The 22,598-nt window shown below is 45.9% G+C and overlaps 1 protein-coding gene across 1 annotated transcript in view; it reads right to left on the reverse strand.

Moving 5' to 3' along the window:
- LOC311245936 (dynein axonemal heavy chain 1-like) overlaps positions 1-22,598 on the reverse strand; it is a gene marked incomplete at both ends in the record, with an annotated part of 135,727 nt that overhangs the window by 57,628 nt on the left and 55,501 nt on the right. Inside the window, 21 exons of the mRNA XM_084335960.1 lie at positions 1,061-1,257; positions 1,676-1,906; positions 2,200-2,378; positions 2,884-3,057; positions 3,526-3,683; positions 3,811-3,971; positions 4,301-4,441; positions 5,477-5,545; positions 8,219-8,377; positions 8,805-8,924; positions 9,089-9,283; positions 10,328-10,505; positions 10,764-10,918; positions 11,337-11,428; positions 11,522-11,708; positions 11,802-11,888; positions 11,984-12,133; positions 13,498-13,611; positions 13,896-14,001; positions 14,865-15,053; positions 15,229-15,342. Of these exons, the coding sequence (XP_084192086.1) occupies positions 1,061-1,257; positions 1,676-1,906; positions 2,200-2,378; positions 2,884-3,057; positions 3,526-3,683; positions 3,811-3,971; positions 4,301-4,441; positions 5,477-5,545; positions 8,219-8,377; positions 8,805-8,924; positions 9,089-9,283; positions 10,328-10,505; positions 10,764-10,918; positions 11,337-11,428; positions 11,522-11,708; positions 11,802-11,888; positions 11,984-12,133; positions 13,498-13,611; positions 13,896-14,001; positions 14,865-15,053; positions 15,229-15,342 (3,156 nt within the window). The remainder of the gene's footprint in view (positions 1-1,060; positions 1,258-1,675; positions 1,907-2,199; positions 2,379-2,883; positions 3,058-3,525; positions 3,684-3,810; positions 3,972-4,300; positions 4,442-5,476; positions 5,546-8,218; positions 8,378-8,804; positions 8,925-9,088; positions 9,284-10,327; positions 10,506-10,763; positions 10,919-11,336; positions 11,429-11,521; positions 11,709-11,801; positions 11,889-11,983; positions 12,134-13,497; positions 13,612-13,895; positions 14,002-14,864; positions 15,054-15,228; positions 15,343-22,598) is intronic.

The raw sequence follows: 22,598 nt of genomic DNA on the forward strand, positions 1-22,598 counted from the left end.
CAGAAAGGGTACAATACAGTACGGCCCAATACACACAACTGTTAAGGGGATGCAGACCAGAGGAAGTCGTTTGTCTTGTTTACATCGGGGTCCCCCATTTTCAACTCATAGTGACATTTATGACACACACATTCATGACATCAGCCCCTGTGGTGTCCGGCCCGCCCTGGCATTTCCCCCCGGAAAAGCACAGGGCCCTTCGGGTTAACAGAACATATATCTGTGACCCGGCGGACACCGGGTTGAACTGATCCGGTCCGGTCAAAGGAGAAGGTGATAGGTACATGTTTCGATCAAAAACACCACAGGAGGCACCACCAAGACGATCTGTATACGCGAACACACAGCTCCCGATGGCCCACCTAACGGGCGTGAGACCCCCCTGTCGACGCTTGATCTACCCCGCCATTTCCCCCCGGAAATGCACACGAGCCCTCGAGCTGGCAGTGACCTGGCGCTCGGTAGAGAAAAAACTCCTTCCCGGCCGACCGCATAAAAAAAAGCAACACAAAAAACAAATCTAAAACCTAACTAATCACTCGCTTGCCTGTAGCAAACACTTCCTAGAATGAAAGACACTGGAAGGCGGATGTACGGTCACACCCCTCACATATATACATGTAGGCGGACAGGGGCGTGGCCGGGCAAGTGCAAAGTGCATGTAGCGGAATCTTTCAAGTAACGTGGTATACCTAGGTATACTTCCCATAGAGCAGAACGAGATACAAGAACGAAATGTAACAACCATACCACAGTTTTAGAGAACACTGAAAACAGCCATACGACGGTTTTAGAGAACACTGCAAACAACCATACCACGGTTTTAGAAAACACTGCAAACAACATACCACAGTTTTAGAGAACACTGCAAACAACATACCACAGTTTTAGAGATCACTGCAAACAACCATACCACGGTTTTAGAGAATGCTGAAAGCAGCCATACCAGGAGCCATTAGCCCGTTCTGAACGGGCACATATTCTGAATGGGCACTGCCGCACTGCACGAAACCTAAGGAGCTGGCATAGGAGCGTGTGTTTAGAGGTGTGCGAGTCTCACATATGTGAGGCCAGCTTGGTGAGAGACTGACGCCCGCTGCCACCCACTCCCAAGAGCAGGGCGTTGCCCAGAGGCTGGCGCAGGATGCGGCTGATGCGACACACGTGCTGGATGGCATCCATGAAGAGCACCAGCTTCATCTTGCTGCTGCTGTCCTGGTTGTAGTCGTTCATGTACTCCTCCATCACGGTGACCAGCTGCAGCACGTAACACAGGGAGAAAAACACAGAGATCAAGTCACTAATAATGGATGTTGGCCCTGATAAATAATACCATGAGTTTAAATTGTGAAGTGCTTTTGCATTTCAGAAAGTTTCCAAAGGGATAAACGGTCAGGATTTCACATAGTTGGTTCTGCTGAGGAAAAGTGGCCATACAATGTATGAAAATGGCTGATAATATATCATCGAATTAAAATGATTGCATGTGAAAGCAAGTTATAAAATACTTTCTGATGTGACCCACCCCGTAAAATGTCCTGATATTTTAGAATTTCGAGGATCTGGAATACAGCCCTCAAGATTCCATATTTCAGATATCCCATGGCCAGTGGGAATCTATTATATATTGCAAATATATCAGACACAGGCCAGTTTGTTAGTATTACCCTGCTACCTTTTCATGGTCCTCGATGAGTGTGTAGACTTTGACCTCGGCTCCGGGGTCCATGAAGTCTCCGTACAGGATGGGCTGTTGGGGCACCACGTCCTCAAACTTGCAGCCAAACTCCTTGATGCAGTCCTGCAGGAGGTTGTCGAACCAGTCTCGGTCCTCGACACTCACCAGGCGGTCCTGGAACACCCGGCAGCTCTCGTGGTACCACAGCCGCAGCAGGTGGGCCTTATCCTGAACACCACGACCACATCACAACAAACAGGACTTTGTCAAGGTTGTTCCTAGAGCCAGTGGGTGTCTCTTGTCCCCAAAGAGCTTTCATACATGTTACATATACCTACAGTCTGAGACAGGGGTTTTCATACATGCACTATTATGTCTCTCACCACAACCCACTAAAACCCCTGGCCAAATAAACATACTGAGACGACGGTGACTCGGGCATTTAAATAAGCTAAGCAAACACGATGAGATGAAAAAAGGCTTTATATCACCAACACACCCCCTTTAAAATGTGATCCTACCTCTATCATGCCGGCCTCAGCCATGAGGACACCTTGGAACACCTTGGAGAGGTCCCTCAGGTTGAAGGTGTAGTGGGACTTGTCTGGTGTTGGCAGTAGCTGGGAGGTGATGGTGGAGTACACTTTGATAGTGGCATTTACCAGAGCCTCATTCAGGGGCTGGATGGCTGTCACGGGTCCTGGTAGGGGGGGGGGGGGGAAGAGAGAGAGAGAGAGAGAGAGAGAGAGAGAGAGAGAGAGAGAGAGAGAGAGAGAGAGAGAGAGAGAGAGAGAGAGAGAGAGAGAGAGAGAGAGAGAGAGAGAGAGAGAGAGAGAGAGAGAGAGAGAGAGAGAGAGAGAGAGAGAGAGAGAGAGAGAGAGAGAGAGAGAGAGAGAGAGAGTGAGTCACCTGTAACACTGTATACTACTATGGTGGGGAACATGTTGTGGTGAAGTGACACGTATCACGTGCTTCTCCCTCGTCTTTCCTGCGCCGCTTCTCTCTCGACTCTGACTTACTGCCTGGTTCCTTTTTACTCATATTTCCATCTGAAAGACAAAGTGAAGAACTCAGTCAGAAAATAAAAGTGACTCTAAAGCTCGTTTTAAGACCTTCCAGCCTGACACGTCTCCGGTCCTCCACCGACATGTGTGACCTTCATGGAGGCTTTGCACCCGGTCAGACGGGGGACGCGCTCGACTCACTCATCCAGTTGGCCAGAATGGTGGAGAAGATCCGTTTCTTGCTGGCGTCCGCCATCTCGTTGAAGGACAGGAAGTTGAAGTGGCGCGCGAAGCGCTGGGTGACGGGGTTCCGGCCTCCCCCGGGGGGACCCATGGCACACGCAAAGTTGATGTCCACCACGCGCTTGAAGGTACCTTGTGAGACACAACGGGGGGAGAAACAGCGAGTCAGCAGATCGGATGAGCTGAAGACAAAATGTAGGCATTTTTACGGTGACTGATGCGCGACAGTGGCTCGGGGAGGTAGAGCAGTTGTGTCCCGGGCAGCGTGTCAAAGTGTCCCTGCAGCAAGACACTTAACCCCTAATTGCTCCAGATGAGCAGGTCGGCACCTCCGCCGTCGGTGTGTGAATGTGTGAGTGAATGGGTCAAATGTGAGGAACAAATTGTAAAGCCCTTTGGATAAAAGCTGTTATATAAATGCACCATTTACCGTTTACCCTATCTACAATGTAACTTACAATAAGGGCAAACAGTACCACCACTGCAAATAGTCTAATATTTACAAACAAATAAAAGCTATCGGGGGTATTTTTTATTTCTTTCATCACAGTAAATAATAACAAGGATCGTAATATTCAGTGTAACACAGTCATCTCTCACCGATCTGACTCCTGTCGTACCAGCCTCCGTGGTCCATCCACTGCCGCAGCAGCTCGATGGGAGGCTGGGCCCCGTAGGTCTCCAGCATGGGCATGTTCATGTCATCGATGAAGAAGACGAAGTAGCTCCCCAGCGGGGGTCCAAACACCCCCTTACGCCTGCCACAGGAAACAGGCCTCGTTTTGTGACAATTGATTTCGGCGGGAACCGATACTGTAGTAGGTATGATGAAACTAGCGAAGTGAGTTGAAATTCCCATCGCAACATGGAAGTAGGCTACTGTACCTTTTGCCTAGTTTGCTGTCAATGAAATCCTGCGTCTGATTGGCTGAGGTGCGGGCAGAGAACATGAGGAAGTGCGTGATGTACTCGGCAGGCATGTTTTTCAGCAGCTTGTCTGCCATGGTCAGCGTCTTCCCGGTGCCAGTCGGCCCGACGCACAGCACCTGTCCAATACAAACAAGGCGATTAACAATCATCCTATGGAAAGGCTTTACCTGGAATAATGTAGAGGCCCTGTGCGTGCGCACCCACACCCGCACACGCACACACACGCACACGCGCACACACACGCACACGCACACACACACCTTTACACCCCTAACACACACACACAAACATTCACCTTAAACATTCATTCACTTTAGACACTTTAAACACTTTTTAACACTACACCACATTTTATGTATTTGATCTATATATCTATATATATATGCTGCAGTGCAATCATGTTACGGGCCTTTCAGCTACTGGTCCACAGGGTGCCTCCACTTACCGGCTTCTTGTTGGACAGCAGCATGTCCATGAGGAAGGACACCCTCACAGTGTCGGAGGTGGGCACGATGATGTCAGAGAACTTGGTCTCCGGGGTGATGACCACCTCGAGGTTACCTTTCATCCAACTGACCCACTTGACCTAGAGTGTACAACAGCCCAGGGGAAGATGTCTCAGAAAAAGGTAATCTGTATAAGTCTGGGCTGTCTGTGTGTTGTTTGTATTTTCTGCCCCGTTAACGAGAGCTAGCGGTGGGCTCTAGCAATGGCAATGTCGGCCGGTCACTCGTGTCAACACTTTTGGTCAGATGGTAAGCCTGCAACCTGTCTCATCCTATGACCACCACGGGATGGCCATAAGGTAACACACAAGCACCACAGAGATGCAGAGGCGTAAACTTATGAACTTATTGAGTATCCTGTTCGTCACTTGATGACTCCATGGGAGTCAGAAGACCTTCTATATCTATGTAAAAGATGGATGTATGAGGAAATCGACAGGAACAGAATCCTTGAAGCACAAAGACAGTTAAAGGCCTTATTTCTGGTGACAAACAAATGTTGATGCTACTTTGTCAAATCAAAGCCTTGCCACTGATGAAGTGTCAAAACATTAGTCAATGCAACTAGGCCTGTGGAAGGATAGCCAATTAGTAGTTTTTCAATTAACCAGATATCCTTAATGGTTAAATGATTAATACTTTTTTTTTTTTTTTTTTTAATTGTTCTGTATTTATTAATTAATACATTTTATAGGGTGAATGAGTACACATGTTTTGGTGGTGAACACATGAGACATTCTCTACATTTAGACTAAAAGATTTCTGTCTACTAGCTCTCCTGCAAATTCATATCTCAAGACCTTTCACTACACTGGGCAAGTGGGCATGTAGTGTTGATGATCACTAAGCATATACGCACAATAAGCACTGCATGTTGATGTATTGTCATGTTGAGAGAGAGAGGGGGATGATTATGGATGAAATGGGCAGATTATGTGCATGGCAGACCCCTCAGGAAGATAAAAAAAAAAACGCTGTCAATCAAAATAACCGTTATGCACATCCCTAAATGCAACAGAAATAATACTATGCTGTTTCTGAGAGGCACTGGACTGACAACCGGTGGGATCACAGTTTCTTCGCTGAGTCTGTATTTGAAGCATTAATCTGCTCACCTTTCCAGTCCCTTCGTCATGAAGCCTATAGTCATAAACAAGATCGTCCTCTGGAAAACGCACACTAACCTGGAAGACAAACACATTTAGTAGAAACACAACAGAATAACACATTTAAAAACAATATACAGCTAGGGGAGAACGGGGGACGTTGTCACACGGGTAGGTTGTCACATTCATTATATTTCACCACCAGAGGAGCTTGTCTCCCATACTTTGGTATTTAAATGTCCAGAATTGGGGTCAGAGTTCACCTACATTGTTATATTTGGAGTGAAACAGCTGAATTTGAGGTGAGAGGACTTTTTGTGTTTTTCATGTCCATTTGTAAATATTCCGCTCCTCAGTATTTTTCTTCTAGGCTTTTACACAATTGGTTTATCAATCAATCAATCAGATTTATTTATATAGCACATTTCACATGACGCGTGTCAACCAAAGTGCTGTACAGAGGGTAGATACACAAGATACATATAGACAACAATCACACTCCGTTTTATGGGAGGGCACACAGGCAAACACATAGAAAAACAGGGCATGAGTCAGTGAACGGGAAAGGCTAGTAGGTAGAAGTGGGTTTTGAGCCTCGATTTGAAGGCATCTATCGAGGGGGCGAGCCTAATGGAGGTGGGGATGCTGTTCCACAGTTCAGGGGCTGCGATAGCAAAGGCACGGCCCCCCCTGAGCTTGAGGTTAGACCTCCGGACTGTCAGGAGCCTCTGATCGGCTGACCTGAGGGACCTGGTGTTGGAATATGGGGATAGGAGATCTGAGATGTAGGAGGGGGTGTGACCATTAAGGGCTTTAAAAACAAATAGGAGAACCTTAAAATCTATCCTGTAGCGTACTGGGAGCCAATGATGGGAGGCAAGGACAGGGGTGATGTGGTCTCTCTTGCGGGTTCCGGTCAACAGTCTGGCAGCAGCGTTTTGTACCAGTTGTAAGCGGGACAGGGAAGACTGGTTAATGCCTATATAGAGGGAGTTGCAGTAGTCTAATCTAGATGAAATGAAGGCGTGGATGACTCTCTGAAGGTCTGCAGGGGAGAGAAGGGCTTATAATGAAACAATTATTACCCTTAAAAAGTGTGAAGGGATAGCTATAGTTTAGATTGTTGTTAGCTAGCTAACTAGTTGTTAGATGGCTGTTAGCCTTGATGCTATCAAGACATTCCAGTTCATCACATTTTATTTGGGGTTGGTTGTCACATGTTGTGTAGGCTATTATTGTTAGGCCGATTTATTGTGTTCTTATTTTGTTATATAGGATGGCCTAAAGATGTGTTTCCTGTTTATGTTCATTAAGATGCATTACGTTATGTATTTGTCAACTTGTCAATGCAATTAAACTTTCAAATTTAGTTCTGCCTTCTTGTCTATTCTCAGTCCTTGCCCCACATTGGTGGAATGAACTACCCACCCCAGTTAGGACAGCCGAAACCCGTCCAATATTTCGCCGTCGACTAAAGACGCACTTCTTCAATCATTATCTGAAATCTAAATCTTTTCTTCTTTTTAAGATTTCCCCCTTTTTTTTTGGTGACAACCAACCCCATAGTGTGTGACAACCATCCCCATGATGGGGTTGGTTGTCACAATGTGTCAGAGTGTCTTTGATAGGTGATTAACTCTTTGTTACAATACGTTGGAAAATGAAAGATACACATTTCAAGCCAACATCTTAAGCTTCAATTTAATGTAGGAATGACTATTGAAAGATGTTTTGATTATGAGCTATTCACACTAGAGTAAAAAGTGTGACAACGTCCCCCGTTCTCCCCTACTCTGTAGAAGTGTGTCAGCTAAGGATGAACCAATATTGATACTAGTACTAGATATTGGGCTGATATTTGTCTAAAATAGGACATCTGTATCTTAAGAGTTTTCCCAGTACTAACATTCAACACCAAGAGCCACTTGTAGCACATAATAAATCAAAGCAAAGTGACTTGAAATTATGCCTTTCTCACAAATGGAAGGTCTCTCTGATGAAGAACAATGGATCATATCTCATTAATATTCATACATTAACTCATCCTATCATTCTAAGTGACGGAATATAGTGTTCAGTGGTATGTTTAGTCTAATGGACGAGTATGTTTAGTGGTATGTTTAGTCTAATGGTTAAGTATGTTTAGTATGTTTAGTCTAATGGTTAAGTATGTTTAGTGGTATGTTTAGTCTAATGGACGAGTATGTTTAGTGGTATGTTTAGTCTAATGGACGAGTATGTTCAGTGGTATGTTTAGTCTAATGGTTAAGTATGTTTAGTGGTATGTTTAGTCTAATGGACGAGTATATTTAGTGGTATGTTTAGTCTAATGGTTAAGTATGTTTAGTGGTATGTTTAGTCTAATGGACGAGTATATTTAGTGGTATGTTTAGTCTAATGGTTAAGTATGTTTAGTGGTATGTTTAGTCTAATGGACGAGTATGTTTAGTGGTATGTTTAGTCTAATGGTTAAGTATGTTTAGTGGTATGTTTAGTCTAATGGACGAGTATGTTTAGTGGTATGTTTAGTCTAATGGACGAGTATGTTTAGTGGTATGTTTAGTCTAATGGTTAAGTATGTTTAGTGGTATGTTTAGTCTAATGGACGAGTATGTTCAGTGGTATGTTTAGTCAAATGGATAAGTATGTTTAGTACTTAAAGTGGGTAACAGCTGTGACAAAGGGGCACAGGTACACCAGCTAGACCCAAATGTGAATGTAAACCAGCAGCTCTAAACCAGTGACCCTGACCTTCTCCTTGTCCATTTTCACCCTGAGCCAGTCACTGAAACGATGCATGCTGTCAGCATCTCCAGTGGCTCCTACGCTCCAAACCAACGAGAAGATGAACCAGGGCTCAATTAGCTTCTCCAGACGCTTGATCTTGTCCTGGGACGGTGGCTTCGCATCCTTATAAAACAACACATGAAATTACTTTTTAAAACGAAAAAGAAAGTGTGTTTTTAAAGCAATATTACACTTTCATTCTTCACTATGTAATGTCTCTAATAGGAGGTCATCAGTTTAATCCTGGCTGTTCTAGGAACTCACCGTCACCACCACTCCTGTCTTTCTTTCGCCATGTTAAAAACATAGTGTAAAAATCATACCTTTAACCAAGGTAACTGTTTGACTCGGTGTCCAGGCCTTATTCAATTTGAACTATTCAGAATATCAATACAAAGAGGGATACAATAATAAAAAAAAAGCCTGAATACCCGCGCTAACAGCGAGGTAGCTAACGTTGGAAGAGGTTGGTCGCCGCTGAACTGGAGATGCACCTGCTTGAAAATGTTTATGGTGGACCAAAGTGAGACGCAGAGACGTGGAGACTGACCTCCTTGGGGATGAAGGGGCTGATGAAACAGTCCATGAGTCTGAGGAGGCTGCAGGCCAGGTTACTGTCCACAGAGGAGATCACCTCCCTCACTGACTGATGCACAAAGTTGATGGCGTCCTATAGAGGCACACAAAGCAGAAACCATAGAACAATACTGCTACTGGATGGATCTCTACAGTATCTTACAGTGGTTCCCCCCCTGTTGGTTTTTGACTCCATGTCCCATTTCATTTTCTCCCTAAACCTTCCATGCATTCCCCTTACTGTGGTTCTGTAGTTACCTGTAGGAACCTGGTGAACAGGGATTCCAGCTGCTCTGTGTAGAGCAGCAGGGGTTCAGGGACCCGCTTCAGCCAGCATTCAGTGAAGGGTGTGAGCCCCAGGATGCTGGGCTCCAGGTACACCATCCCACAGCGAGACACAGTGGCTGGAGAGGCCACCGACAGGTCCTCCACCTCGAACATCATGGTCATAGTCTGCAAGGAGGAACCACACACAACATGCAAATGCTCCATACAGGTGTGGACGAAAATATTATCATGTACATAGCTCTGTTATAAATACATATTTCTCTGTACAAAGCTTTAACTAGTTTAACTAGGCAAGACACTAGGCAACAGTCTGACAGTGTTCTTAAAACAACTTAAAGGTCAGGCCAGCTTGACATGACATGTCCAAGTAAATCACATCTTGTTATTTTTCTTGTTGTCTTCATATCAATCTTGTGACAGATACGACAAAACCCCTAATCTCATCTTTGTTTACCTTTCTTGTCATATCTGTTATTAATTTGTCATATTTTGACGTCATGTCAAACTATGTATTTATTGTAAGTCTGACCAGAGCTCTTTCTCACTTTCTGGTCATGTTTAGACTTTAGACTCTCTGATTGTAAATTGAGGATACTTTTTCTGTGGCCACAGAAACAGAAATAACCTATGTTCTATTTGTATACAATTTGACTCATCTGAGTTTCTACAGTTCACTGTCTTGACCCATTTAAAATATTCCACAACACAGGTAATGAAATTTGCACAAGCTACCGACCGAATGCTGGTCAGTTTTCAGATGTGGCATGTGGTAAATCTGTCAATTCTACAATAATAGACACTTTGGCAGTCTATTCTAAAAACTGCTTTGGCTAGTAATCAATAAAGTTGGCTGGTGGAAATGTCCTCCCTGCTTAACAGGCGCCCCGACCAACCAGTAGGAGTCACTGTTGCAACGACCAGGACTCATACCCCACCGGCGAACACTGACAATTATGTTCGTAGGGGCGACTGACCAAGCCGGAGGTACCACTACCGGATATTGAACCCGGGTCTCTGCGATGGTAGGCGAGTGCTTAGACCTCTACACTAGCCAGCTGCCCCGGCTGGTGAAATAGCCACTGTGGCCAGAGTCAGACTGTAGGTAGCGTGCTGTAGATTAGTGCCCTGGCTTGGTATAGAACCCAGAAGACAGGACAGAGAAAATGTACAGGAAAACAGAGCTGTGAAGAATAAAAAAGATCCCCTTACCTCAGAGAGCTTGATGATTTCTCCAGAGCTGAGACAGAGCTTCTTGTTGTCGTCCAGCACAGTGTTCATATTCTCAATCCACACAGCATCCACTGGTCCGTCAAACATGTACCACCGCTTATCCTGGTCCATCATAACTGCCCCTCCACGGATGAGACATGACAGGATCCCATCTGTCCTACAGGTCGCAACAGGGAGGAAGCCTGAGTTTGCATGTGCGAATGTGTGACATTTTGTTCAATCAAAGTGTATGTTTGGCTGCAACGTTATAATAGAATAGAATAGAATAGAATAGAATAGAATAGAATAGAAATAGAATATAAGAGTATACTGTATTTAACACCAGCTCAGTGTGCCCAGTATTTGACTCAGTTATACAGTAAAATATGCCCCGTGATTCTTGTGTGTTATCTTCAGAGGACAAAACATGACTTACCACTCATGTGTGAGCAGGTCAAACTCCCCGTAGAGCTGTCCCATGGTGATAGACTTTGGGTTGAGGACGTATGTGTGGATCGCGTCATACACTCCACCGCTAACAGACACCTGGCCCTTTAAATCTGTCAAGGCCGCTGCCAGGGTCTGATAACACTGAGAGGTCACGTAGCAAAGAGTTACACATGATAGCCTCATTCAAATCATCAACACCATGATCTCATAACAGTGAGAGGTCACGTAGCAAAGAGTTACACATGATAGCCTCATTCAAATCATCAACACCATGATCTCATAACACTGAGAGGTCACGTAGCAAAGAGTTACACATGATAGCCTCATTCAAATCATCAACACCATGACCCACATTGAAACCTCAACCAGGGCTGTTGGAGGACTACCATGTATCTACAGAGTTAACTTTTCAGAAAGAAAAACACTTTTTAAAATCATACAATGGGTTCCATACAGCAGGCTCTATGGAAGTTAATCCATACATGACCATGAGATCCTTCAACAAATGATCAAAAAGTCAAATCTGGTTTTCACGTAACATCCTCCATGCAATGATCACCTTGGTTTTTCCTGAGCCAGTGGGTCCAACCAGCATCAGGCCATGTCTCACCACCGTGGTCTCATACAGCTGGATAACCTTAGTAATATATCCTGCCAAGTAGAAGAACATAACATGATCAACATATTGCCATCTCATCCTTTGTCTTCAACTTGCCTACTACAAAACCTTTTCTACACACTAACCGTCCACGTCTTTGAGGTTGGTCCTGGCACAGACGCTGCGTATAGACTCCTCCAGAGTACCATAGTCGATGGGCGACTCTGTGATCGTGGGGAACAGATCCATCACGATGCCGTTGAAGAGCTTCAGGTCATCCTGGAGGAACTTGGGCACATTTACGTCTCGAATCGCCCGCAGGCAGATCAGCTCCTGAAGGCAGGAGGAGAGACCATGAAAGAATACATATGAGTGGCATGTGCATAACAACACTGTCAGAAGCTGTCACAGGGTGCAGATACAAACCTCGTCCATGTCAAGGTTTTCTCTCTTCAGGTTTCCAGCGGCAGAGATTACAGTCTTCACAGCCCTCATGCCAAAATCATAGTGATCCTGCCACAAATACAAAAAGAGCACGTCACCAATAGCACGTGATACAACCTTTTAGTCAGGTTGAGGTGAATCGAACGCGTGTCAAGACAGTTTACCTGGGAACTGAGCTGCTCCGAAGATAGTTTGAAGGTGGTCGTGATCTTCTTGGAGAGAACTTGGGCCGCGCTGAAGCCAAACGAGTAGAGGGAGATCTCAGCGATCATAGCATAGTCGGGCACCATCATAGCCATGGGCCGGAACAGGGCCTGTTTGGAAAGAGAGGTGAAGAACCCCAGTCTGTCAGGACACATGTCAAACTCAAATCATACTTAGATATTACCTTCAGGTGGACAACTGTACAGTAGAGTTCTGTTTTCACCAGGGTTTCTGGGGTTCAAGTTTTGTTTTATTTGTCACATAAAGTGTAAGAGCCAATTTACGTGGTTGTATTGCCATATGTTATATTTTATGTATTTGTTTTGTTTTTATGCATTTGTGTTGATTTCTGCCTGTAGACAGCCATGCCTGCTATTGGTTTATGGCATCAGTTCCCATTGCTCACCAGGTGACTTACGTGGCTACTTAGTGGGTAATGGGACCGATGACAGCCAGGTGTGTGTTGGTTACCGACAGAGAGCCAACAGTTTTTGACCGTCGCCGTCGTACGTCGCCGTTGTTTGGTGAATTCGTTTTGTTTGTAGATAGTAATGAAAAATCGATTCTCCTATTTCCTGACCGCTCGCACAGTGAAACAGCAATATCACATAATCACATAAAAGCTTATATCTCTGTGAAAACGAGTCTGATTATCCTAATACTGGTAACATAGATTCCTTACCTGAGATCAGATGGTATCCAAATGGATTATTCCAATTCCTGATCGCCATTCAAAAAAAGAAATCTTTTTATTGATTTACCGTGTATACTGTAAAAACACATAATCTCCGCTGCTCTGAAACTCCAGAGTGAAACTGGTCGACGGCAGTTGCATGAGTGAGAAAGAAGTAAAATGTGGAGTGCGGGTTTTTTTTTTCTCATTCATTTTCATTGAGTTCAATCCAAAAGGGTGAATTACCATCTGGGAGACGATAGGGGGCGCTTTTTTCACATCTGAGCGCCTGGGGTGGCTGGATCTCCAACGGTAGACTCGCTTGATGCAATATGATTTCAGATCGCTAATAAACAAAAAAACGAATATTCTCGGGCGTGGGCATTGAACCCGCAGGGGGTAAACCCGAATAATCTCGGGCATGGCATTCAAAGTGTTAAGATGGTAACAGTGACACTGAGATAATTCTGTGTATACGGATCCATTTTCTGTTTCAGAAGTGAAAACACTACCATAGAATAAAGACTATTTGAGTATAAAAACTCAAACAAAGATTCTGTGGGTCCACAAAATCAGTCTCCCATTCATTGTCTATGGAGCAGCTCCAGACTTTATACAGTACCTGATTACATCGCAAGTTTTATTCCTACTTAATCTGGTTTCTGGCTTTGAGAGAGAGAGAGAGTAGCTCATGTTCACAGCTATTCATTGGACTTTCCATGGAAATAACATATTGGAAATAAATGGTAAATAAAAATGGACTAATGAGATTTTCACGTGACAACAGTGATATATAGTAACCTTGAGATTGTCAGGTAGTTCCGTGCGACCGGCGTAGCCAGGGTTCATGGTGATGAAGACCGCACAGGATGGAACCAGGGGGATCTCTGATCCTTCAAACATAAAGCGCTTCGCCTACGCACGCACACACACACACACACACACACACACACACACACACACACACACACACACACACACACACACACACACACACACACACACACACACACACACACACACACACACACACACACACACACACACACACACACACACACACACACACACACACACACACACACACACACACACACACACACACACAGTAATTCCAGTGAACAGTACTACGTACATCTCATATGTTCACTCGCAAACGTTCTTGTTCATCATCACTGTGTCTATATGCCTGGCCTCACCCTTTGCTGTTGGGCCACCTGGATACAGCTCATCTGTTGAGCCACCACAGACAGCACCTCTACATCGATACGGTTAAACTCATCAAAACACGCCCAAGCCCCCGAGCTGGAAGGTAAAATGAAAGACAAGTGTGTGGTTGAATAAATGATTATTATTATTAGATTATATATTGTAACTATATTTATTGTAGGACAAATATAACTGAGAGGGCATACATACCCTCATCTTGCACCTTGTTGGCCATATGCGCATGTCCAGAGTTCATTATATTGCTATACACTGCCTTTTTTTCTTTATTAAATTTTTTTTGTATTTCTCCACTGTACTATAATCCTATGACCTGTACCATGTATTCTACTGCCTGTACCTCCCCTCCCCCCTCCCCCATGCTGCCTGAATTTCCCCCAAGGGGATCAATAAAGGAATATCTTATCTTATCTTAAATACCATCCCCGAAATGACTCCCTGAAACGACTCCCTGGAATGAATAAAAATACTCCCGGGTTGAATAAATACCATCCCTGAAATGACTCCCTGAAATGGTTTCCTGAAATGAATAAATACTCCCCGGTTGAATAAATACTATCTCTGAAATGACTCCCCTGTTTCACATTCAAAGAAGAATAAAGTTCACATGCACACTAAATAGAATTATATTATTATTAGTATTATTAGTATTCAGATATATACAAGTATATATATATATATATATATATATATATATATATATATATATATATATATATATATATATATATATATATATATATATATATATATATATATATATATATACAGGAATATCTTTAACTGGGGTGTGAAGACATACTGGAAATATAATTATCATCCCCAGTGTGACCTCAACCAGGATATGAGCCAGTACTGTATCTGGAATACCGTCTTGCATGTGAACACACTCAGCGGTACGTGACATGAAATGTTCCAGCTGGGAGGTCTGACTCGCTCACCTGGCCAGTCCCTTGAGGAACTTGCCCATGGCGATGAAGTCCAGCTGGTCGGAGCAGTTGAACACCACAGTCTGGATGGCCAGAGCCTTGCCCAGGTCCTTGGTGGTTTCAGTCTTCCCTGTGCCTGCTGGCCCTGAGGGGGCCCCTCCAAGCTTCAGGTGCAGGGCCCCCGTCAAGGTCAAGTAGCACCTGGATGATAGAAAATGTTTACATTTACATCAGCAGTGTTTTATTGAGAGCTCGACTAGGATAAAGAAAAACATTCCCGCGTCATGTGACATCCATGTTTTCATCCAGGAGAGTGTGGGGCGTTAATGCAACACGAAGCTAAAACAGTATGAATATGTGGATATCAAAGGCTGACCTGTCAGTGAGTGGCGTGATGACCAGACGTCCTGAGTTACCCAGGTATTCATATCCATACAAGAACTCTGCATTCACTGCTCTGATGTACAAGTCATTGTTGGACCAGTAATATCTGAAAAAACAATATAATGTTTCTACTTTCAATATTTCAAAATGACAGTATGTAAAGAGGTATCCGCAGTCGGTATCAGTTACAAGTTTCCTATTTCAGTTCGGTTCAGAGTTTTTTATTTGCCACATGGAATCATACAATCAGAGTTTCTTCATTACACAATCATAAATATCATTCCATGGACAAAAGGAGCAGGAAGAAGAATAAATCTTATAGTTACCTGCCCCTTATTCCTAAACTAAACAAGTATTTACTTAATGGTCGGCGTACAACCTAATTTACACAAATAATAATTTATACCATTATACAAGAAACACACAATCCACAGTTAAACAAGAAAAAAAATTAATAATAATAATAATAATAATAATAATAATAATAATAATAATAATAATAATAATAATAATAATAATAATAATAATAATAATAATAATAATAATAATAATAATAATAATAATAATAATAATAATAATAATAATAATAATAATAATAAAGAATAAAAAAATAAAAAAAATAAATAAAAATATCTCACTATTCAGATCACATTTGATTTTCATTTTCATATTATTTTTTACAAAATCATTTGCTGGTAGCCTGGTACATTATTGATCGATTCGCGACTATGAAATGTAGTAGAACATATTACAGTTATGCTCATGAATCCCAATTTGAGAGATTTAACCTAAAAAAGGACTTGGTCAATGTTTCCATGACATTTTCTTAATGTTCTGTACATTTTAGTTTAGTTTAGCTTAATTGTATTTAATGTTTATTTTAATAGGGACAGAAACTTCACCAAAAAGGAATGCTGATTTATTTTGCACATACATTATTATTATTATTATTGTAACTGAGGGGTACAATTCCCTGACTGTATTACTAGATATGATACTTACTACCACTACCTTTGTACTTAATATTCGGCCACCCAGTACTCGGCATAAATATATTATGATGAACACTGTCACGTAGATGAAACGGATCCAACACAAATGTACGAATTAGAAATAGGTCTTTATTTCTACACAGCGATGGTGTGTAGAGCAAGCACTTAATCAAATCAATCACATTTATGAATAGGAATTAGTATGCACTTTTATGGCAAGAGTATTCGTCGGTATATCAATAGAGAATGTCCAATCTCTGAAGGCGCAGGTGGTACATATACGACCTGGAATAGTTAAGGAATAACAGCAATGATACTTCAATGATTATAGGCTGGATACACTAGGGGGGGTTAATCCGGTCGCTTGTAAGCCGACAGGAGTAGGAAGGGGGGGGGGGGGTAGAATCCGGCTGCCTCATCCGGCCAAGGGTATCCCAGGTGAACCCACTGTAGTGCCGTTCAATGCGCCGGCGATCCTTGGACCACAGATGAAAGCAGGTGGACTCTTTGTGGGCCGGCGTCCTCCGGTCCACGGAGGAGAGACGTGAAGCGACCTCGTCTTGCAGAGCGTCTCCTCACCTTGCGTCCTCTCCAGGGGGGGGGGGTTCCAACACACGGCAGTGTCGGGGGTCTTTATCCATGGAATAATCAACGTATACAAAGCATAATCCGTGCCGGGGAAGGCGGGCTGTCGTCGGTAGAATAATCCGGTATACAGGTCCACTCGCTCGTCGGCTCTGGGGCTCCTCGGGTGCAGCTTCACGTGGGGTCAACCACCCTGGATAAGCAGCCAGTTCTCTGCCCGAAACGATGGGGTACTGACTACGGTAGTATTCTCACCGTACGAAGCACTATATATTAACAGACTATTATTAGCTTAATAGACTACGTCCAACTCGACGATATAGTGCCAAATATGACTATTCAAATATTAATATACACGATGTCTCAATACCGATGGTAGGCGAACTTGGCCTTACTCCCACACGTGGCGTCGCGGGGAGGCTTTACGTCTGTGACTCTATTGGAGGGTAAGAAACTGGACTGAAAAGGAAGTCCTACTTTAGTAGCGCAGTATATATACGCACTATGAACAAATAGTCCCATTAGTGGTGCGGTAGCCAGATTCCTACGCGGAACTAGGACTTGTTCGTACATGTTGAGCGGTACGTTTGAACTGGGTCTGGGGGTATGGCAGCCTGGCACCAAGGTCTCGACCAATAGTAGAATGGAGACTATTATGGGATGTTCAGTAGGCTAGAATGGATATTCAATGCATATTGTACAAGGAATATACAAGGGATATCAGGGAATATTAGAGAATATACAAATACAATTAAATATATATATATAAATAAATATATATATTCGGTTTAATCTGGCCCTTCACAACAGCCACCCCCTGATTGGTCCCAGACCTAATCAGTTAAACAGAGACAGATTAATCGCGTTGTCTATTTACACATAAGGGTTTGCTGTAGGGGTCAGTCAACTTCACAAAGTCATAGGGTTATAGGGTCATGGTCATCATCGATTGTGTCTGGGAGTCGGGGCAGTTCTATGAGCCTCGCCACGGGACGGGTGTAGGTGCGACCCTGGACGAGCACTTCAGCTGCTCGGACCTTGCCGTCGGCACCGGTGATCACTTTGCTTACGCGGCCGGCCGGCCACATAGCTCTGGGCAGTGATTGATCAATAATCATGACGACTGTTCCTTCTGTCAAATTGTCTCTCTCCTTTACCCACTTCTGGCGGGTCTGTAGAGACGGTAGGTAGTGCAGTAGGAAACTGCTCCAAAACTTGTCGGCTAATACTTGGCTGTACCTCCACATTCGTCGGCCGTTCGCTTCTTCAGGCCGGTACATTGTCTGGGGTAATGCAGGATCTAGCCGCCCCATCAGGAGTGTGTTGGGGGTAACTGGGTCGATATCCGCCACATCACTGGAGACATATCCGAGGGGCTTCGAGTTAAGTACTCCCTCAATCTCCGTGAGGACTGTCATTAGGACTTCTTCCGCCACAGTCTGGGCCCCAAGTACTGCGTACAGGGCTGTCTTTATGGAGCGCACTTCTCGTTCCCAAGTGCCACCGAAATGGGGTGCGTTTGGGGGGTTGAATTGGAAATCAACCTGTGCTGGAGCGAGGTGGGTCTTAAGTTCTGGGCCCATAGCTTGGAAGCTCTCTCTCAGCTCTCTTTCGCCGCCTTTGAAGTTTGTCCCATGATCGGACAATAGGGTAGACGGTCTTCCTTTCCGTGATGTGAATCTACGGAAGGCCATAAGGAATGAGTCTGTGCTCATGGTCGGGAGAAGCTCGATGTGTATCGCTCTGGTGGTCATGCATTTGAATACAATACCCCACCGCTTCTCGGTTCCTCTTCCTTTCTTTATGTGCAGCGGGCCAAAGCAGTCCATACCCGTTGAGTGGAATGGCTTGTCACCGATTCGGAGGCGACATGGAGGAAGGTCAGCCATCCTTGGTATGCTGGGCTGCGCGCGCCACTTGCGGCAGTCTAGACATGTTCGCTGGAAGCGTCGTACCGCCTCTCTTCCTTGTAGGATCCAGTAACGACGTCTGATTTCCGCGAAGACTCTTTCTGCTCCTGCGTGATGTACATCCTCATCGTATTTCTTTATAATCAGCTCTGTGACCTTGTGTCGGCTGTTCAATACGATCGGGTATTTAATGTCATCCGGTAGATTGGGGGCTCGGCGTAGGCGACCACCCACTCTGATGAGGGTATGAGCGTCGCTCTCGGGGGCCAGATGAATTAATCTGCTGTCGGATGGGACGGGCTTTCCTCCCTGTAGACAGGCCAATTCATCGGGGAACGAGTCTCTCTGGGCTCGCTGCAGTAGAAGCAATTCTGCTTCCTCGTAGTTAGCTGCTGACATTTCAGCGGGGGACTTACACTCCGGGTGGTGCCGCAGGAATGTCCTTTGTTGTGCACTCTCTATGGACGTGCAATCGTCTATGTTAGGGTCGGTGGAGGCTACGGTGCTCAATCCACAGAACACAGACTTCTTATTTTCCACCTCCTCTGGACTTGCTTCCCTCGGGATAGGCATGGGCCACTGTCCTTCCGGGAGTCTTAGGAATGCGGGGCCGTCACTGTAAGCATTGTGACGGGTGAGGTCATCCAGGGGCATCCCCCGGGTGATGACGTCAGCTGGGTTCTGTTTTGTATCAACGTAGCGCCACTCTGTTTCTCCGGTTAACTCTTCGGTTAAGTCTTGAATCTCGGTGACTCTGACTCCCACGAAGACTTTGTACTTGCATGAGTCCGATTTGATCCAGGCGAGTACTGTCGTGGAATCTGACCACAGGATTGTTCTAGACACCGGTATGGTGAGCTCACGTTGGATGAGCGTGGCTAGGTGCGCTCCGGCTAGGGCTGCGCAGAGCTCTAGATGTGGGATAGATTGTTGCTTGCGTGGGGCTATTCTCGAGCGGGCGAGGACAAATGCTGTGTAGATCTCTCCCCCCCTTTCTTGGGCCCGCAAGTAGGCTACTGATCCGTATGCGACCTCTGAGGCGTCACTGAAGACGTGTAAGTCCATTTTACATGTCTCTGGCCTCACCGTGGGTGGGAAGTAGCTTCGGCGCATATTAACGCCTGGGAGTGAGTGGAGCTCCATCTCCCACTCTCTCCAGGTGGATGCAAGGTGTGCGGGAATGGGGTCGTCCCAGCCCTGGTCCTTGTCCCACAATGCTCGTACAATCATTTTTGCCCTGGTGGTGTACGGTAGAATACATCCTAGCGGGTCATATTGTCGGGCGAGTGTTGTGTACACACTCCGTCTGGTGGTCGGCGCCGCCGCCGGCCTTCCCTGGTCCGTAGTCAGGGGCTTGTGTCTGTAGTGAAGCGAATCTGTTTTGAATCGCCACACCAATCCCAGGGTCATCTCCTGGGCTTCTCCCGGGATTGTAGCCATCCAGGTCTCGCTGCTGGCTGCCTTGTCCTCGGAGGAGAGGCTGCGCAGTTTAATCAGGAGAGCCTCGGCTTCTTCCTGGGTTGAAAGGCTTTGTAGACAGTTGTCTACGTAGAAGCTGTTCTTTACGCTGTGTCGGACCTCTTCGTCCGCTGCTGGGTCCTCTGCTACATGTTTCTGTAGTGCAAATGTAGCACAGCAGGGGCTGCACGTCGTTCCGAAGGGGAGGACTTCCCATTGGTAGATGGCTGGGTGCTCATCTCCTGGCTTCTCTCTCCATAGGAACCGTAACAGGGGCTTGTCCTCCTCTACTAATCTCACCTGCAGGAACATTCCTTTAATGTCCCCGCTGATGGCCACCTTTTCCTGGCGGAAGCGGAGTAGAACGCCGAGTAGGGAGGGGCCGAGTGTGGGACCGGGCAGTAACTCTTTATTCAGATTTTGGGATCCGATCTGGTAGCTGCAGTTAAATACTATGCGGTCTTTACCGTTGTGATGGACCTTGTGGTGAGGCACGTACCACGATTCAGTGGTCTGGTCAGCCTCTTTAATGTCCATCTTTGTGACGTGTCCCGCTGTGATGAGCTTCTCAATCTCAGCGCGGTATACACTCTCTTGGGCGGGGTTCTTGGCTAAGCGCCGCTCCGTGTTCAGCAGGTACCGTTCTGTGGCGTCTGTCTTGGCGTGGAAAGTAGGCATTCCTTCTCGCCGCAGGAGTGGCGTGGCGTATCTCAACACGCCGTTGACCGGGACTCTCTTGGTCCCTGTCTCGAGGAGGTGAATGGCGTAAATGTCATCTTTAGAACGGAATTCTTTCCGTTCTTAAAGGGCATTTGTTCCAAGGTCCATAGCCGCTCTACGTGTTGCAGGAGTGCGGTTTCTCCCTCTGTGACTCGGGAGTGGAGACATCTAGTGGCTGTACTTCGGTTGAGAGATTTGGCGAGCGGGCCTTGGAGAGTCCATCCCAAACGGGTCTCGACTGCTGCAGGACAGCCTCGGGGTCCGGTATGAACCCGGTCTATCGGGACAATGAGGTCTGCATGGTCGGAGCCTATCAACAGGGTCGGCATAGCATTGTCTATGAGCGGGATCGGTAACTTGCGCAGATGTGCATATTTCTCCATCAGCTTGGCGACGGGGTATGTGTACCGCGACAGCCCTATTTCTTGGCTGGTGAAAGCGTCTGTAATCTGGTACCGTCGCTCAGGCTGGCCGCTTGCTGCGATAGAGAATGAGACATTCTCGCCCTTTATCGTCTTCAAATCTCGTCTTATTGTCCGAATTGTCATTTGGGTTTCGCTTCCCCGCAGCCCTAGCTGGGCCGCAGCGGAGGCGAGCAGAAGGGTCTTCTCGGACCCGTCATCGAGGACGGCGTAAGTGTCCAGGACTTTATTCTGGTAGCTTAGTGTCACACGCACTACTTTTAGGAGTACTCGGGCTCCACTGCTGCTGGCGGGATCGATGTACATGACGCTCGCTTTGCTGCTGGATGGTGTGGGTGAAGGGCGCCGTCTGTTACTGTCGTGAAGTATGTCCAGATGGGCTCCATCGCACTTGGTGCACCTTTTCTTTAAGCGGCATTCGGCTGCCATGTGTGAGCGCACACAGCGAAAACAGCGCTTGTTGGACTTTATCCATTGACTTGCTTCCTCCGCGTTCAGCTTGGGGAAGGAGTCACATTGCGCTAGCCAGTGTCCTTTCTCACAGTAGGGGCACACTATCTTCCACTTCTCCGTTCTGGAGGGGGTACTGTGGCTCCTGCTGCTCGGTACTGACTCCGATTGGTGCATCACAGTCACCGATCTTCTTCCATCATTTAGTCGTCTGGTTCCTTCTCTGGAGCCAGGGGTGCTCCGTCCGAATGTATCCAGCCGTAGGCTGCTGACTTCTCTCGCCAGGAAGTCTGCTAGGTCGAGGAGGTTCGGTTCGGGGCCATTCGGGTCTCGGTGGTCTCTCTGTCGCCTAAAACGCTCCTGTCGAGCGGGCGGCAGCTTCTCCAAGATCCTTTCCACATTTGAGTTGGCGTAAAGTTCATGCCTCCCCTTCTCTCTCTGCGCTCCCAACATCCCTACCAGGGACTGCACTCTGATGGACAGGTCGTCCAGTGCTCGATTGTCTATTGCTGGGGGTAAGCGGTCGATGTGTCGGATCTCCTGGATCACGTAATCCCATATGCGCCCATACCTCTGGTCCAATGCTACCAGCGCTGCTGTGTATGGGGTGGTGGAAGTCGCGTAGGCGAGCGCTATATTATGTGCGCGGGGTACCTTTAAGTGCTTCAGTAGGATGGCGTATTTGTGGCGTTCATCCAATACATCCACCAACATGGTCTCCAGACACATGCGGAGTTCTGTATACTGGGCCCGGTTCTCTTGGGTGAAGTCGGGTACCATAGGCGTGCCAATGTATGACGCTGACTGTGGATACATCGGCGAGCG

This window comes from Notolepis coatsorum (assembly GCF_963971535.1).
Source record: "Notolepis coatsorum genome assembly, chromosome: 19".
NCBI classification, from domain to species: Eukaryota; Metazoa; Chordata; class Actinopteri; order Aulopiformes; family Paralepididae; genus Notolepis; species Notolepis coatsorum.